Here is a 19,720-nt window from a genome sequence, read left to right as displayed (position 1 = left end):
GCACATACTTTTGTTGTAATGGTTGCTTTAATAAAAACAACAGAAAGCTCTCATACACATCAAGGCATCTCCTTTTGATTAAGGAAGTTGTAAAAAATGATGTCAACATCAATCATGTACCAATCCAAGGTTTATGAATACCATTTGTGCAAAGGGTGAATGCAAATGACATTTGAAAGAAGTCTTTAGAACAAATCAATATGCAATCTTAAATCCACTCATCCACTATACCTCTCTCTTCCAAACAGAACCATACTATCTTTTAAAAGTGTGAAACAGCCCCAGACACAGAAAGAAAGTATTATTCTTTATCACATATTTTGTTGTTCTGTATGGGTTTGTACTACTACTAATATATTCAAAATGGTCTTTGTTTGTTTCCCTATATATATATTATATATATATATGGAAACACACAAAGACCACTTTAAATGAAATATTTGACAGCAATCATTATTGCATAGTTTGAATAATGGTTAAATATAATATTATTTGTTGATTGTATAATGTTAATATCAAATCTTCTGACATTCTAACACTCGAATGGCTTGAGAGGACGTATAAAGAAATGCAATGCATGGAAGGTTCCTTATTGATTATGGCTGGAAAGTATATATCAGTGCAAAATGCTTGGTCTCAAAACTTAATGTTTCTTAATTACAGAAGAAAACATATCGTATAACCATAACTAATTGTACTCTCCATTAAGGTACTTATTGGCCATTGCTACTAAATGCCATGTACGTGTAACAAATGGCATGCATTAGAAACTGTTCATGCGAACCACTGATCCTGATCAATATATATATATATATATTCAGAAATAGTTTCATGTCGCAGCCAGCAGCAGAATCTGAATCGGTGTATGTGGAAACAGCACGACTGCCATCCAGTGGAAAACTGCAGGTTTATCAGCACTGCTGATTTAACAGAGGGGCCTTTGTTCATCTGCTGCTCTGCCACTAGAGCAGAATATTCATGACGCAGTGGGGAAAACCCACTAAAACATACAGTTCCAGTCTTATTACTACCTTGTGGTGAAATATTGATATTTTCTATCGCTCTGATTTTTATATACTGTGCAACAGATATTACTATTGATGAATTTGAGATCCACCACTAACGGAAACAAGTCATGCCTAGTCAATTTATGAATAAAATAATAATTTTAGCTTTTCTAAATGTAAATATGTTGGAGTGTGGCCCACTAGGTGTATTATTATCATCATCATTATTATTATTAACAATAAACAATAAAATTTTACTGTTGTTTTAGTTAATAATACTAAAATAATACGGTTAATAATAAAAATGACGATATATTATAATGATAATAATAAACAAATACATATTAAATTTAATTTAATTAAATATTAAAAACAATAATAATAAATAAATAAATAAATAATACAGTACCAAAATCGTTAGATATTACCCTAAGAAAAACACTATTGTTATTAACCAGCTTCAACTCCTCCTCCCTCCAAAAGCCAGCGTGATGTATCCGATCTTCAGTCAGAAGGAGCAGGATAAAATGTTCTGAATGATCAATCCACAATCTGACTTGTGATGCAGCCTGGAATCATAATCACACCATGCTGGTTCATTTGGCCATAGGAGGACTGGTCCCCCCAACTGAGCCTGGTTTCTCCCGAGATTTTTTCTTCCATTTATGTCACCTGATGGAGTTTGGGTTCCTTGTCACTGTTGTCTTTGGCTTGATTAGTTCGGGACACTTAATATTGAGCAATATTGTAAATTTGACTGCGCTGATTGGATATGAACTGAGCTAGACGATGACATCACTGTTTTCTCCAGAGCTGCTTTATAGCCAAATTTAACATTTCATTTTCAACTCAGTTCTTGAACCAAACTAAACCAACTGAATAATGACACTTGCTGTCTTTTTAGAGCTGCTTTACAGCATAATTGAACTCTGTTTGTATCATTGATCATTATTTTCCTGTTTATCACTGTGAAGCTGCTTTGAAACAACCTCTATTGTATAAAGCAGTATATAAATAAAGTGACTCGACTTAAAAGGTAAGGTAGGTAATTTTCAATTGTGATGTTTTAAAAAGATTTTATAGAAATTGCTGGGTGGATTTACACCAAAAAAAAAAAAAAAAAAAAAAAAAGTCTTTGAATCTTAGAAGTGAAGAACAAGTGATACAAAGGAGGAAATGTTTTTATTTGGCAACATATTTGACATTTTTTTTCTAAAAGCAGTGGAAAACTACAATACAAATTGCAGTCTAGGTTAGGTGATATTTGTATAAAAAAGAGTTGTTTTAAATTACTGATGAAACTGCAGCTCCAAGATCAGAGTGCTAAACAAATACAAAATAAAATGTGTCTTATTTTCGGTCTGAAAATGCTGCAAAGTCATGATGCTTGTTGGCACATTTTCACACAGAATACATTCTTCTCATAAGACAGTGGTGGAAATGTAACAAATCCTACAAAAATATTTCAATAAAACACGAAAGCATAAAGGCAGATCAGTTCACAGAGGTTAGTAACTTGTAACTTGCAGTTAGGCATGAGGACTTTTCAACCAGCAGGTGGCGCTATTAATCCATGCATCTGCATTCTGTCCTCTGTACCACGTGTGCTTTTCAACGTCATCATTCACAGCCAGTTACTATGACATCTTCATCTACAAAAACACTTCTTGGTCTCTATACCATGATGGCGTCAACAGGTGTTGAAATGAAAATGGTTAGATTTTAATAAACCTAATACAAATACTCAAAGGTGTGCAATAAAAGAAATAAAAAGATAACTTTGCCTACTAAAAACTGAGGGGAAAGATATTATAAAGTTAGTGTTGGGCGCATGTTGGCCAACTACATTTTAAAAAGTCCTAAAGTGCCACAGTCTTCTTTAACCAGTAGCCATATAGTGGTCATCATCCATTAAAACATATGCATACCATTCAATCTTGATCTAGTTATTTGAAATTAACTAAGCAAATGAAAGATTGTGATAAAGGCTTACCTTGGCCAGTACAAAACCTTACGGATCAAGTTTTTATTTTAATAAAGAAAAAGCGCTCTGATGGTAGTTTCCCCACAGAGTTGCAAGTAGATTTGGTGAGGAAAAGTCCATGTGTAGTTCACAGTAAACAGCATCGCTCTTTGAAGCTCTTCTTATTCTTCTTATTTTTTCCCTTCCCGTTTTTGTCCTTATTTTCTGACATCTTTTTAGCACGGACTTCCCTCATTAGATCAAAAAATACCTTTGGGAAAACAAAAGGGTTCATTATTGCTCAGTATGACAAAGTTATCTGAAAATGAAAATTAGTGCAAAAAAAAAAAAAATGTTAAAAAAAATGTATTAAATAAAAAAAAAATAAGTTGGATTAAAGAGAAAAAGACTATTCTTTTTGTTGTTTACCTTCACAGCTCAAATCTTCCTTATTAGTTAAAAAAAACATTTCAGTATGATAAATGTATTATTGTTAACAAATGAATACTAGGAGCGAAAAAATATTTGCTAACAAAATGCAAGTTTGCAATAAAACAAAAAAGAAACCGTAACAATAATCAGATATAAAAAATGAACAACAACCAAGTAGAGTTAAAGAGAATAAGACTTGATGTACTTTTTGCTATCTATCTATCTGATTAGTCAATTATACATTAACCTTAGTTAACCTTCCAATAAATAATAACTCATTTCTGTCGTTAATCTTTCAAGGTTTTATTCAAACATTTTGTCATAAGATTTACAAATAAAAACAATCCCAACATTAAAAAAATAATGTGCCAATAATTAAAAGGGCATTTATCAGTAATATATCAGTAATACAAATGTCCATGCTGCATTCACAGTCACTATTGGGATCTATTTGGGACTGACAACAGCATTTGCTTACAGGTGTGAGTTTTGAAATGTTTTCTTCATTCAGCTGATTAAAGTATCTGCTCGAATACATCTCTATGAACGAACAGCTGAAGTCACTACCGCATTACGGTAACCATAGCGACAGTATCAACACGCTCACTCAGCTGGACTGAGTGGCAAAAAACCTGCTGCATGACTGGATTTAATAGGGGAAACTGCGAAAACGGAAGTAAAACAAACGATTACACTAAAGGTTGGGCTCGAAAGTGTTCCTTTTGACATGTCAAAGAAACCTAATCCATGGATATTGACATGCAGCCAGGAATCGTGTTTCCTGACATTTATATGTGCCTGATTTCGACGCCGGGGAAATACATAAAGCAAATCGGCCTGTGAACGCTTTATATAACTACAATGTAGGTAGGTCTAAAGTAGAGTGATCACATATATCAATGTTATATATTTCATTATATCGTTCAGCTCTCAAACTTGTATAGTTTTTGTCAGTGTTTTTTTAAAAACACCCAATTATGCAGAATATAAGATGGTAAATATTTAATTGATGAGTTGTCAACACAATACATAATAATACAATATATAGGGTATTATTTTACCACAAAATCCAACATTTTGACACAAAATGATAACTGCAAAACATGTTTCTTTGCCTGGAGTCCAGTTGTTTCTGTGAATTGCGACCTATTTGCTTCTTTTTTCTGTAGCTTTCAGCAGTCTGTAAAAATATACCTCAGATTGTGTGTCAAAGCTATTTGTACAGTCAGTCGCAAAGCTCTTTCCCGTTTTGGATGTGTTTTGAGCGTTTTTCGCGGCATTCACGCTGAAAACCAATACTGCCAATCAGTCTTTTGCCACTCAGTGGGCGTAACCGCAGTCATAACGGTCGACGGTGACGTCACGTGCATACCCTCTATAAATCACAGCGTGTTAAGTAATCGAGTCTAATCGAGGTGCGAGTTCATCCATCATATATTTTAGAGAACCAACAATGACTTAAAATGCTTTCTAACCATGTGCAGAGCGTTCGTTTGAGCCACGCATCTTGCAGCTCGAACCCACAGCAGCTCCGAAGGATCTTGGGATGAACACAAATCATTTCTTTATCTCTGTGAGTAAACTAAACACCTCTGTGATTATACAGCTCAGTGTGGCTCTCACATTATACACAACTAGTTGTCCAGTGCGGCTCCATCATTCAGCACAGATTTGTCAAGAATGCGAGTCCAGAAAATGTGCACTTGTGCAGGTATTAGTTTGTTTATTGCGGTTGTTGTCATCTCGCTCGTTTAAAAAAAAGCTGTTTGAATGCAACCGTATTAAGCTACTAGCCATTAGCATCTTCTCTAGTGAGTCTCGTTTTGTGTGAAACACGACAGAGGATTATGGATGAATGTAAACAATGCATGCTTTCCACGCAAATCGACTTATTTTCAGAAACAACGTAATCGACTACATTGACGCGTCGTTTCAGCCCTAAAATTAAGCATCTAAATTCAGAAGAAAAACAAAACAGGCACCAAAAGTTACCTTGTCCACATTGGCTCTTGTCTTGGCAGAAGTCTCTACATACTGCACACCCCACTCTTCTGCTTTTCCTCTGGCCTCATCCACTGAAACCTTCCTCCGATCCTCAAGGTCCGACTTATTTCCAACCAAAAGCAGTGGAATCTTATCCTCCTCAGCTTTAACCCGCAGGATCTGCTCCCTGCAAACACACACTGATACACTTAATGTTGAGTGATCCAATTTTCCGACTATACTAGGTCACAATGGGAGATCCAATTTTCTGATTATTCTAGCTTACAATTCAAGTAGCTAGAATGATGCAATACCACTGACCTGAATTCTGCTGTGGCTGTGAAAGACTCATGCTCTGTTATGGAGAACACCAACAGGAAACCCTCTCCGCTACGGAAATAATTGTCTCGGATGGCCGCGTAGTCTTCCTGCCCAGCTGTGTCCAAAATGTCAATCTGCACCTCTTCTCCGTCCAACACCACTTTCTTCCTGTAGCTGTCGGCCTTTGTGGGCTCATAATCTTCAACAAACTAAAGGAGAAAAATACCAATATTACTAGTAAAGTAAATAAATCATGACAATGCAGAATACAAGAATATTTTGAAGACTAGACTTAAAGACTATTTTTGACACTTGTGGAGTAAGTAGAGTCTCCTGCATCTACCAGATTTTGTACAACATATGGTGTGTTGACTTACCTCATCATACATAAACTGAAGGGTGAGGGCAGACTTTCCTACACCTCCACTGCCTACCATAATGACCTTGTGCAGGGCGAGGGAGCTCTGACCCTTACTCTTATTGGCTGCCATATCTAAATGCCTCCCTCAGATACACAAGACGCCCACAGTCAAGCTGGCACCACCTGTGGAGAAACAAAACTATTATGGAGAAGCTGAACCATCAATACAAGCACAGGAGTGCTATTGAACTTTCATTTGGATCATGGAACATAAAATATATTTTTATTGGATGATTTATCACGCTGGTTCCAAAGCATTTATGAATTAACACTATGCATTTTAATGAAACATTTAGACAATTGTAATGGTAATCCATATGGCATGTTTCTTAATAAATTCACCATAATTAGATGCAAATTATGTAGAAAGTTGTTAGTGTTACTACAAAACCTGTTGGATTAAAAAAGGGTTTATTGCCCAGCACCAGTAAGAGTAACTAATTATCATTTTGGAGGCTTCCTCTTGCCACATCGCATTTACAAAAAAAAGCACCATATGTTTTCACCATATACTATGGTGACCGATATCACAATAACCTGAACAGGAGGACAAAAACATTTCCCACGCATTCGTCAAATACAATACCATGAAATTCTTCAAAGTACATTGGAGCACCAAGTACAACATGTTCCTGGATCAACATTCCAATCAACCAATCAGATTTGATGGACAAGTTTACAGTTTATGTCAAGTTTATAGGCTTACAACCAGGGTTAGATGCTTCTACATCAGTGTTATTCATCTATCATTTCCCTCTGATTTTAGGGATAAGTTATGGTTAGGGGTAGGAATAGGTTTAGGGTTATGTTTTTGGACAGAAATGTTGTTCCAGGATCAACAAAATATGTTGATCCAGGAACATGTCTTAGGGCTCGTTCACACAGAAAGAGTTTTTGCTTTGAAAAATGCAAGAAGGGGGGCAGTGGAATGGGGGAAAAAAAAACAAGGTCTCAAGATGTTTTTTTAAAAGTTGAACTGATTTTAACTTGAGCGCCGTGTTTTTAGAACGCCGTGTCATGCACAAGATGCTGCAAAAGACGCAAGACGAGAGTATAACGGACATACACGTCACGTTCACATATTAGTATCACATGGTACTGCCACAATACATTTGTATGGGTATCTTTTTATCTTCTTCTGGACATCTGTAGCAATGGCCCTCACTTTCTAAAGCAACATCAAGGAAAACACCAACTTATGAAAGTAAAATATTGTGGGAGGAAAGTCCTGGATTTATTTTTATGAGCAGCACTGGTACTTTTCCCAGCCACAACATCTACAGATGAGCACAATAAACCGATTAATGACTTGAAAAGTACACGCCACAAAAAAAGTAAAAATCACTTCAACAGAGTGAGGGTTGCTTGTGCACATAGCACTTAAATCCCATTTTTTAATGATGCAAAATGTATACTAATTACTGAAGCTTGGTAATTATTTCTTGCATTTACATTTTTCAAATAATACCATTTTATATGATACATAATGTGTACTAATTAGCTATACTTATTAATTGAGATGTGTAATTCAAGTACTATTTTTATATGGTGCATTTTCTTTGGAGAACTACAGCTGATTAATGAGGATGATACTTAATTAGGCTTAATTAGGTCTGAAATCCAAACAGCTGGGCTATTTCTGCAACTTGTTATGATTCATAAGACTATCCATAGGAGAATAATAAGAAGACCACAGAAGAACGTTTCATACTAGTCTTCTTGAGCAGAGGAAAGGGAACATGACCCACTGCTTCCAGCTATTGTTCCTGGTGGTTCTGGTTCTCTCCCCCCCCCCCCCCAAAAAAAAAGCTTCAAAAGGAAACTAGGGCACCACGCAGGAAGACACAGGAATCTGCTAACGAAGGCTTATTTGAAGCTGTCCATTGAAGATGCCTGTTGTCCCATTTACAGTTTAAAAAAAAACAAAACAAAAAAAAAAACATAGAAATGCCACATTACACGTGCCCATTCTTAAGTTTAAAAATACTACTACTATTACTAAAAATAATATATTGTATACTACCATTCAAAAGTTTAGGGTCGGCAAGATGTTTTTGAAAGAATTCATTTAAAATGCTCACCATTTATTTGACCAATAATATCATGCATATCATAATAATATGCTGCAAATATTTACTGCTAAAGTAATATTCATTTTACTGAAAACAGTTCTGCTACTTAATATTTTTTGTGGAAACCATGATTTGTATCAGAGTTAAATAAGATTTCTCTTTTAAATAAATGTTTTGTAACAATTAAAAAGTCTTTACTGTCACTTGAACAATTTAATGCATCCTTGCTGAATAAAAGTATTAATTTATTTTAAATTATATTACATATTTATTGAATAATATAACAAAAACAATGGGCGGTGGCTTTATTTGATTGTAGATAGCAGCATTTTCTAGGAACACTTAGGAAAAGTTTTCACTGGTAAAATTCAAATGACAACGCAGTGCAACACAGTGAAATACATGCACAATGTCATCGGCTTTACAGAAAATGCCAGTTAAACAGGGTTAAACAGGGGCTGGGCATACTAAAATTATGGCAGATATGACCTACATATGCATGCTTCTTAAGCTTCTGAAACATTAATGATGGCCCTCCTCCTCCCCCGGCTGGAGAAATTCATTAGGATTCCCTGAGTACTGTCCACATTCTGCTACACTCGTTCATCACCAGACCCCTGTGAGTAGGGCCTGTGGAGCTGCCATGCCACTAAAAACGATGAGCATTCTTCAGCGGTGTCACCCAGTGAGCCTCTCTACAACTGAGGGAGAAGCGCAGAGATCAACAATGATTCTATTCCCACGCAGCAGATTCTCTCATTTTCAGCTGTTTAAATGGATGCCAGTTTAGAAGAGGGTTGCTGATTTCATGCACAGGAGAGGTTAATGCCCTCTGCTTGAGTGGAGTGGCAAGCTGACCTATTCAGCCTCACCCTCTCTGATTGCAGGGCTGCTGGGGACAATCATTGCACACGTCAGGAGCTCAGGCAAGGATAAAGATAGGCCAGGGGAAAGCAGAGCAGGTGACAGTGATTGGGTCAGGGCCAGCATTAGTTCATATGGCACACTTCATTCACTGATAAAGCATTTGGAGGATAATTGTGACAAAGGACAGAATATACACGGGGTATTATCATTTTAACTATTTAAAAAAAAAAATTAAAAAAAATGAACAAAACAAAAAATTAAATAGTAGTGTGTAATACCTAGTGCAATAGTAGTTCAAACTTGAATGAATAACATGATGTTGTATTGGGATACAGATATGATTTTTTTCCTCTTTTGTGCAGTTCCTTTTTTTTCTCAATTGTACAGTTTTCTAAAAGGAAGTGACTGTTCCACTTAATTGTGATCGCCACTTTAACTGTGGTTCCTGAAAATCAGCTGTTAGCAAAGGTAAGATCATGTGTTCAATTCCCAGATAACACATTTACTGAAAAAAAAAAAAAAAAAAAAAAAAACAACAGCTTTTTTTAATGAAAGCACCTGCCAAATACATAAAACAATGTATAGGTTTGATGTTGCAAATCAAGACAATATTAAAGGGTTAGTTCACCCAAAAATGATAATCATTTTTGTGCACAAAAAGTATTCTCGTCACTTCATAAAATAAAGCCTGAACCACTGTAGTCATGTTGACTGTTTTAATGATGTCTTTGGTACCTTTCTGGACCTTGAAATTGTTGATAATATTGCAGAAATCGTTGATAATATGGATGAGTCACATACCTCTCAGATTTCATCAAAAATATCTTAATTTGTAAGTGAGTAATTAATGACAGAATTTTCATTTTTGGGTGAACTAACCCTTTAAACCCCTTTTAATTGGACTTTACTTAGTGTTTTAATGTCAACTTGCAAGAACATTGAGGTTGACCCTGAGGTTTATATTAATACTAGGGCTGTCAAAATTGTCAAAATTAATGCATGCAATTAATTAACATATTCTACTGTTTATGTCCTCGGGTGCCACATGATCCTTCAGAAATCATTCTAATGTGCTGATTTGGTGCTCAAGAAATAGTTCTTATTATCAAGATTGAAAACAGTTGTGGTGCTTAATATTTTTGTGGAAACGTGATACATTTCTTTTCAGGATAATTTGATAAACAGAAAGTTCATAAGAACAGCATTTATTTGAAATATATATTTTTGTAACATTGTAAAAGACTTCAGTGTCACTGAAAAATGTAATGCATCCTTGCTGAATAAAATTAATTTCTTTTTTTTTTTTTTTCACTTTTTTTTTTTTTTTAAATCTTACTGAGACAAAAATTTTGAACTGTACTGTACAATGTTTAACACAGTAAATTTTAATATAATTAATTCATTTTAATGGTTGACAGCCTTAATAAATACAGATTTTATTCTAATGAAATGATCGTGCTCAAAGCTGACATCAAACTTGGCTCATAAACTTGTGTAAGTCTTGTGGTATTAAAGGGAAGCTATCTTGCAGAATAAATATTTCAATATTTTAGCTATAATATTTCAGCTAAAAAGGAGTTTAGCATGAAGTTGTCTATCTGGAATTAAATTTACAAAATAATAATAAAAAAAATCTATATAGATCCCCTGACATGCTGTGCGAGAGGAAATATCTGACCTAGAGGAAACCAGATGATTTTCTTCACTAAGCTAGGCTTGTTTGGAACTTCCTGCCCAGATTGATGGGAAAAACAGTGGGGAAAACTGGGCCAAGCAAGACTCGATAGGACTCCAAACACCCCCCTCTCTCTCCTTCCACATCATATGTACACTTCCCTGCATACTTTCCCTGTATGCTCTCATACCCTCGAGACCAGTGCCAGCTGGGAACAGACAGCAAAGATAAGCTCTCATCTGCAACAGAGACCGCAAAAAGGAATGTACAGCAAGGGAACAAATACAGTACAAATAAATAACATGAGCCAGTACAAGCAGGTTATAAGCTTCGATTCAGCAGCAATGCCCTGGTGAAGAATGGATAAACAAACAATGCCTTTTTTATACACACACATATCTGAGAGGCAGAAAGGGTTCTCTATCAGATCTCTCCTGTGAATGTGTGAGTAGAAGCATGCCTCGAAATAAAACAGAGAACCAAAAGTAATGATAAAATTCAGTAATAATGCAATAGCAGTGAACAGCCAAAAAGAGGTTTGAAAAGAAATGGAAAAAGATAATACATTAGTAACAGAGCAATGAAAAACCACTCAGTCTCTGGAAAAATTTACATTACTGAACTCCAAAAACGTACCTACACATTGCGGTTTCCAGTTTAAATGAATGCTAGATTGTGTAAAAAACCAACAACTTTTATTCTTTTCATAAATTATGATTACAGCAGCAGGTTATTGATTAAAAACAGTTACTTGCATAATACTATGTTATGACCTATTATGCAGTGCATGTTTTTTGAACGTACATTTCACGCTTTACATAGTCAGCTCCATATGGGTTTCTAGCATAATAAACTTGCTTTATAGTGTACCTGGTACAGAATTGCACTCACGATGTGGAGCACACGGGTGTCCTGTGTTTGGTTTAGGTTTGATGCACTGAAATTTCGGCTACCGAATATCTTCTGCCGAAGAAGTTATTTTCATTTTCAGGCCGAAATGGTTTTTGGAGGGCCGAAATTAATGACCAAAAACAGATGTTTGCTTTGTTGCCTTTAATATGTAGTAATGTAGTAAACTTTAAAATTCTGTCGATTTTATTATGAAATTCAAACAATAAATGTCGTTTTGCTGCTCTTTAATACAGCGTGATAGAACACTGTCCGCCTCAGTTCAAGCTGCAGCATGGATCAAGCGCATGTTGTGAACAGATCATCTCATCTTCTATTTACTACTATACAGCACAAAATAAACATGGGTGAACAACAGAAGGTATGATAAAAGAATAATGAAGATTAAGTCTCATTCACGGCAGAAGTGTGAAAGGTTCGTCGAGTAAGAACAATAGTTCATGAACTGGTCAGTTTTCCTCGCCAGACATTAGACTGCAAATACAGTACTATGTGTAGAAGGCTGCACTGACAGCTACCACTATTGCCTTCCTCTCTTATTTTTGTTTCAGAATCGAACATGCATCTCCCAAATTAGCACAACAGGTCAACATATTTAAAAGTCTCATTTAAAATCTCATTTATCAGTAACAGACAAAGCAGACTTACATCAATACATGGACCTTCTTTTACCCAAGTCTTCTTTTATTGCCTTTTCTTTGATTCTACAATCAAAATATTCTTTGGCATGAAAGAGCCAAGCATGTGTGGACAGTTACATTCTCCTCCAAGCATTCATTATGTTTAAAAGAATGTTTCTTTTTGGATGTACAGAGATAAAATCACTCTCATATAATCAGTCTCATATAAGATTGCTGATATGAAATGCAAGATTTGATTATTTATGAATAAACTACAAAAATGTGCAAAGTCTGTGCAGAAAAGCAAAGGATGTGTCGCCTGAAGAGCTTGTTTCTCCCTCACACTCAAGGTGAGCATCTCTGCTGAATACTAACCATCTAGCGCTGGGACACAGAGGCTTCATTCAGATACATAAAGGCTATGGTGATGAACTGGGACCCTACAGCCATGTTGTTAACCAGAAAGGGCATGGAGAGAGGTAAATCTCTTCCGATGGACAATCTCTTTACACATAGCTATTAAATAATATTTTCAAAGTATAATATGAATAATCAAGTAAAAGTAGCCAAATAATTTCCAACTTGCCGCTACTCCCTGCTCTGTGGGAAAGGTGGACTTTATTTCAACACAACAGCACTGTGAAAACATTCTCCAGAGCAAGTGAAATAAACTGTCTCAAGTATCTCTTCATTTCATTTACAGTGAGGGAAACAATCTGCTTAGTTGTCAAGCAAACATAATGAACTTTCCATTCAAATAACTTATAGGTGAAACCTTATGCAACCCATATGGGAACAGAAATTTTAGAAAATGGTGACTATTAAATGAATGTTACACTTTTAAGTTACTGTTTATGGGCAAATGTTAAAAGGCATCAGCCGATAATTGAGATTATTGAGCTTTTTTTTCAAATTACTGGCAAAACTGATTGACCTCTAATTATAAGTAGCTAATATGTTTTAAAAGAAGTCAACAGTAAAGAGTTTTTAAAGAAAAGACTGGCAGAGACCTTCATGTAGCTGATTTCAGGCTACAATGAACAAAATATTCTACCCCCATTGCACACATCCCATAAAAGATGGACCTAACCACACAGTAAAGCAGATCCCTCTCTGTTTATCTCAAACCCTTTTAATCACATACTCGGAGAGACTCCACTGGGCTCTCAAGGGGTATGCAGGGCAAGAGAAACATCCCATGTGGGAGCATTTAGCAGCACAAAGTCAAAACCAAGAGACAAATTACTGAACTAACTGCTGGCCTCACATTCCCCACTGGTATGACTAGTTCATGACCCTCTGCAATCCAGATTACACAAGAATAATGAATTATAAAGTAAATGATGATGACATTAAGAACTCCAGAGCATTTTGCCAGAATAAAATGAGTTTAAGAAAAAGTGTCCTGTCACAAATTAAAGGTCAGGTTACAGAAAAAGCGCTCACCAAAAAAATAAAATCATTTACTCACCCTCATGTTATTCCAGACTTGTTTCTTACTTGCGTGGAACACGAAAGAAGAAAGTCTATAGAATATTCTGGCCATTACTTTCAATATAAAATTCTTTAAAGTGTCCTTTTGTGTTCCACAGAAAAAGGAAAGTCATACAGGTTTGGACCAACATGACCGGGAGTAAAAAAAATAATAATAATAACGTGAACTATTCCTCACCTCTGAAAATATCTGCATTAACTTATAACCTATAAACTGCCAACCAAGATCTGCTACTTGCTGGGGGATGTGACAAATCAGCACCTCTTCCCTATGAGGAAGTGCACAGAACATACTAATGATGCTGGTGTGAGACGGCCTGTAATAAAAAGCAGAACTTGCCCTTTATACATTTTTTCTAGTTAGAAAATCACATGGCATGGTAAAAGAGAAACAAATCTAAGGGAAACTGATGACATTCATAAACATGGCTAGGTTTCTTGAAAAAGTACCATGATTCACCTCAAAGTGCAATTACTATCACAGAGGAGTTTTTTTCAGAGGAAAAAACACAGCTCTCAAACATTAACAAACAAGTTTTACACAAAGGAATGAATTTTCATTAAATATACTGAGACTACTGTTCAAAAGTGTAGGGTCCATTTCAAATTAATGCTGTACTTTTGAACAACTATTTTCAACATTGATGATAATCATAAATGTTTCTTGAGCAGCAATTCAGCATATTAGAATGATTTCTGAAGGATCATGTGACACTGAAGACTGGAGTAATGATGCTGACAATTCAGCGCTGCCATCAAAGGAATAAATTACATTTTAAAATATATTAAAATAGAAAACAGCCTTTTTAAATTGTAATATTTAACAATATTTGTTTTCAAATAAATGCGGCATTTGTGAGCAGAATTCTTTTAAAACAAATCTTGCCAATCCCAAACTTTTGAAAGATTACATATTGTGATGTATTCGGCAATACCCAACACTATACACCTGCAAACAGGGTATTTAAATGCAACATTATAAATAAAACATAACATAATCTATGCCTCATATAACAAAGAGGGGCATACAATGAATGATTCAGCTTTTCAGTCTATATTTTGTCTGAGTAATCTGATGGAATTCTAAACCGACAGGGTCAACATAGTTACACATCAACATGATATCTGGACCATTTTATGACTTAGATAGCGGGAATGTTCACTCAATCATCTAGAATTAGGTTTAAGCCTATTAAGTTTTAAACTTGATCCTATTCATAAACTGAGTAGAGACACATGACTTCACTGTTAAAGTAGGATATTTTGTTGAGGAACATTAAAAAAAGCATCTGACCAGGTGATTACTGACAAAACAATGAATATTCCACATGCTTATTCTACAGCCATTCTCAAAATCTAATCTAGTCTTTCTTAACCTATTTTTTCTTAAATACCCCCACAGCCTCAGCAATAAGCCTCTAGTACACATTCAACAAAACCAAAGACGATACGCGTTCCTTTTTGATTGATTTAGTGATATCAATATTATTAAAGTGGCCATTTTTACAATGACCCACTCTCTTTCTAACACTTGAGCTTTTTTCAGAGCACATTTTTTGCAGTTCAGGGACAATCAGAAACTCTATCTGAGAAAGACCTGATGGCAATGTATTATTAAATGAAATCCAGATATAAAAGTAAATGGTAAAATGTAAACACCAAAGAGCTCAGAAAATATGAAATATCACCTACAAGTGAACATGTATATGTGTACAGATTTTAATGATACGACATGACTACAGGGAACAAAGGAATCACTGACCTAATTAATGCTGAAAACTAGTAAATAGCTAACTAACTTGAGGCAACATCAGTTCAGATGTCAAAGTTACACCAAATTTTGTCTGGAACAAAGTACAGAAAACAAATTGCAAAGCTTCATTATGTCATTATGTGTTGAACTCAAAGGCTTGACTTGTTTCAAACTAGCCAATTCAAGTGCAATCCACCTAAAAGATAAATAAAAAAACCTGTTGAACAAGCCCCATCAACCTAAGGAGGATGTGTGGCACTATACATCTTTTTATATTGTTGTTCATTAAATAAGCATTTTAGCTTCCAAGCAAAAATTACGCAAGATGCTATCAATCAAGGTATTAAAAGATATTTAAAAGTTCAGAAATATAAACAGTTACTACAGGGAGTTGATCAAATATGAGCATTTCTATAATACCATAATAAAAGTAAAGATCAAAAACACTGAGGTAATTGGTACATGACATTACAACTTCCATACTGAAGGGTGATAAGGGCACAGCCACTATTGCCAGTGAGGTTACACCCAAACACCCTAGTGACTTGTAAAAACTGTGACCACTCAGAATTTAAAATATAAACAAACCAGAGTAGCTGACATAACAGATTCTGATCAAGATAGCCTACATGCAGGCTTGCTTTCAAGGTTAATATGTATGCTAGATAAGGACATTCGTGTGCTATTTTTATTTAATTATTTATTTATTTTTATTACATATTATTTAGGTGAATATAGGAGGCTCGGAAGTTCCTGAAAGACGAGTCAGAAGTAAAATTAACAATTTTCATACACAAATGGAAGTGACACATCCTATGAATACTGTACACTTTGGTGTCCAAAAAACGGTATCCAACAGAAAGACATGTTAACAGCCACAATACAAAAATAACATAGCTCTATTTTTACTGATGGAAAATACAAGTTTAGCAATAACAAACTAATACCTTGTCCCAAATTACATCAAGCCCCTTCATAATGACTTCATAATGACCCCTTCATCATTATTATTGTAGGATAAAGTCATAATAAAAACACAATCGTATTGTTATTATTGTTATTTTTTGAATTGTATGTGTTTAATGTATATATGCAGTTATGGTTTAGGTATGTTTCAGTTCTTCTTGTAACAGGGTCCAACAGAGAAACTGAACAGAAAATAAGATGTCATATATTTCATTTGACCCAGTGAGGTTAACAAGCAATATTTTTTGTATACGTTTTAGCATCTAATTTTACTTTATCAATGTAAAGGACATTGCTGTACTCTATTCACTGAAAGTGTCAAATATATTTTATTCATACACATACCCAGTGTAAGCAGCACGTCCACGTTGGTGCTTTGAAGGTATAAACCTCTACATCAAACACGCGCAACATCCGCAAAAACGCCCGTCTCGCGTGATCAGTCATCAGCTGGGTTGAACTAGCGCAATAATTATAACGGTTGCAAGTCTTATTCAACTGACATTTTTATTAAGGAGTGAAATATGCACAGAGGGACTTCAAATAACTGCCTGTCGAAGAGTAACAAAAGCTCGAGCTGGAGTAGTAGACCATTTCTAGAATTTAAAAACGAGTAAAAGAATGAATTAATAGGGACATAAATAAATACACATTACCTCTCGGTGACTTTGTCCTCCACAGTTTCTTCTGCTATCTTGTGGAACGCATTAATCGCCTGTTCCGAGGTATACACCCTATAGTTTCTCTGAAGCTGTCGCTGCTGCCATAAACCCCACCCTCAGGACATGCAAATGAACAGGATATGATGTCGTTAACCGTAGGCCCCGCCGCCCTCGTGTGACAGGATATGATGTCATAAACAGATCATATGGTATGCTGCTGAAGATACCAGCCATAAATTGTGATGTAATGTTTAGAGTGTAAAGTCAATGTTATGACTTTAATGGAAAAATACTGTATTGTTGCAAATTCTGTTATACACAAGTTAGCAGTCTTCATGAATAATTTTACCTCAGTGTTTACCTTTAGACTACAAAGTAACTGAAATGTTAACAAAAACTGTTAAACTGTACTGTAGGTAGGCTATGATAAGACCTTGAATGCTTCATATAATTCATGTTTTATTCCTTCAAAGTAAGGCAGTGAATAACTGGACAGAATCATAATATAGGCTACATATACATAACTGTAGACTATATCACGTGTTTTTAAAGTCTGCATGTAACGGAAGTTGTGATAGTCTTTTCTTCTCTATTGTAGTGTATATCAAGGAAAACGGCTTCTCGAATGATAACAATAGGATGGGATTTGATTTTGTCCATCTGGAATTTATTAGACCATTGTTGTTGTTTGCTATTGCGATTTCATGTGAGTGACTGTTGTCCTGCCCCCGCGGCAGTAAACACGTTATCAGAGAAGAGAAGAGAAGAGAAGAGAAGAGAAGATATTTTGATTAAAAATTACGAGGGGGGAGGGGGAGGGGGGTGATGCACAAATAATTTTAGGCTATAATATATACTGCGATATAGAGTACCTCAGGGATGACATGTTTTTGTAGGCAAAACCCGGAAGCGAGTTAGCATTTTAGGACTTCCGGTTCCATCGCCCCGAAGTCAATGCGTTTTTTGAATGGGTTTTTGCTAAAATTTTGCTAAATGAAATAAGGTCTGTGGTTAACAAAGCCTCTAAATATTTTCACATTTTGATCTATGACATAAAACACACCAGTTATAACCCGCTTGTGATTTTTTTAAACCTTTATTGTGTCTTAAAAACAGCGGTTGCTAACAAATTGCTAAAAGGGACTACTACCTTTGGCAGGGACTTTAGACGTCATCATGACAAACAGGACATCTGGACAGCATTTCTCATGAAAAAGTGGATAAGTATTCATACACAGCGCAGATCATAATCAGTGAGCATGTTTTTAAATAAAGTTGTTTTCTAAATAAAGTTTGAGGAAGCTTGGTGGTGGTGACGTTGATCCGCTACCATGGTGTGCTGTAGTCCGTTTATAGCCTACTGCTAGCTTTTTATATCTGACGACTTAGGCTTCAAAATGTATAAATGTTGTGTTAACTTGTAAAGATTATCTTGATAGACAAAACGTGTAAGTGTCATAACCCTTTGTTAAACACAGAGCTTATTTTTTGTGATTTTCCAAAAGTCTATGGGACAAATGCATAGGCTTTTGATCGAGGGAACCCGTGCGTTGCTAACTTCTGGGTTGGCCTACAAAAACACGTCATCCCTGAGGTACTCTATTCCAGAAAAAAAATATAAAGTCATTTTTGATTTTATGTTGACTAAATAAACTAGGGTATTTTATGCCAAGGATTTCCAAATAAGAGGGCCCCCACCCTTCCTAAAATATAAAAACAGATATTTTAATTTATAAAGTCCTATTTATGCTGTGTAAAACAAAAACATGTTGTTTCCTAAACTAGTTGTGTTACCTGATGTTATCTGAAATATATTAACATAAGTTAACACTAAATTATTTCTACCCACTGTTAATGATCGCAGGAATAGCAAAGGTTGTTGATGCCCCCTATTGTTGAATGTAAAATGAACGAGTAAATATCAATATTAAATTCAGACAGTTTATATACAAGTGAGCCTAACAGATAACCACATTCCAGTCTTTTAGAGTTTCTCCAGAAAGGCCCTGTCCCAAATGGCACACTTCTATGCACTTTCGGTCTTGTGGACTTTGGCCCTGTCCCAAATGGCACCCTAAATGCTCACGGCCTTCCTACGAGTCCGCACATTTAGTCAAGGCCTCTTGGTTGGTGGGGAACTGTGAGGCTACGACACCATCTTCTTACAGAAATAGCATGTGACTGATGACATCTACTCCTCTAGGTCCTCATACATGGCAGGTTTCAACATGTTTGTATCCTGGGCATGTTCTGAAGCAATTTCTCTCATTTCTAGAGTGACTGGTATTCAAGGAAATGGAAGACTGAATTAAGTAAGACACTATATGTATGTATCCCATACTTTGGTGTAGACATAACCTAAGACACTGTTTCCACTTGTAGGGGCAAAAATGTTTGAGTTAAGTAGTACTTCCTTCAGGTTGGCCTGCTATTATGAAAAATCCCTCAGGGTGTTTGGAAAATGAACATGAGGTTCACTGAGCATAATGTCAGACTTAGTACTTGGGCGATGTAGGCAGCACTAATAACAACATCAGTGAATTCTCATTAGGTACAGGTGCCAATGTAAATACAA

At 35.6% G+C, this 19,720-nt stretch overlaps 1 protein-coding gene across 1 annotated transcript; it reads right to left on the bottom strand.

Moving 5' to 3' along the window:
• Positions 1-2,170: 2,170 nt before the first annotated feature.
• On the bottom strand, positions 2,171-17,298 carry ralba (v-ral simian leukemia viral oncogene homolog Ba (ras related)). Its single transcript, XM_051905752.1, has 5 exons — positions 17,140-17,298; positions 6,084-6,250; positions 5,707-5,915; positions 5,395-5,572; positions 2,171-3,241 (listed from the first exon to the last, which is right to left on the bottom strand). The coding sequence occupies exons 2-5, from the start codon at positions 6,195-6,197 to the stop codon at positions 3,119-3,121; spliced, it is 624 nt and encodes a 207-aa protein (XP_051761712.1). The 5' UTR covers positions 6,198-6,250; positions 17,140-17,298; the 3' UTR covers positions 2,171-3,118.
• Positions 17,299-19,720: the final 2,422 nt, after the last annotated feature.

This window comes from Ctenopharyngodon idella, chromosome 9 (assembly GCF_019924925.1).
Source record: "Ctenopharyngodon idella isolate HZGC_01 chromosome 9, HZGC01, whole genome shotgun sequence".
Lineage (NCBI taxonomy): Eukaryota > Metazoa > Chordata > Actinopteri > Cypriniformes > Xenocyprididae > Ctenopharyngodon > Ctenopharyngodon idella.
Note: the sequence above shows the minus strand (reverse complement) of the source record. Positions and strands in the feature narration are given on the sequence as shown.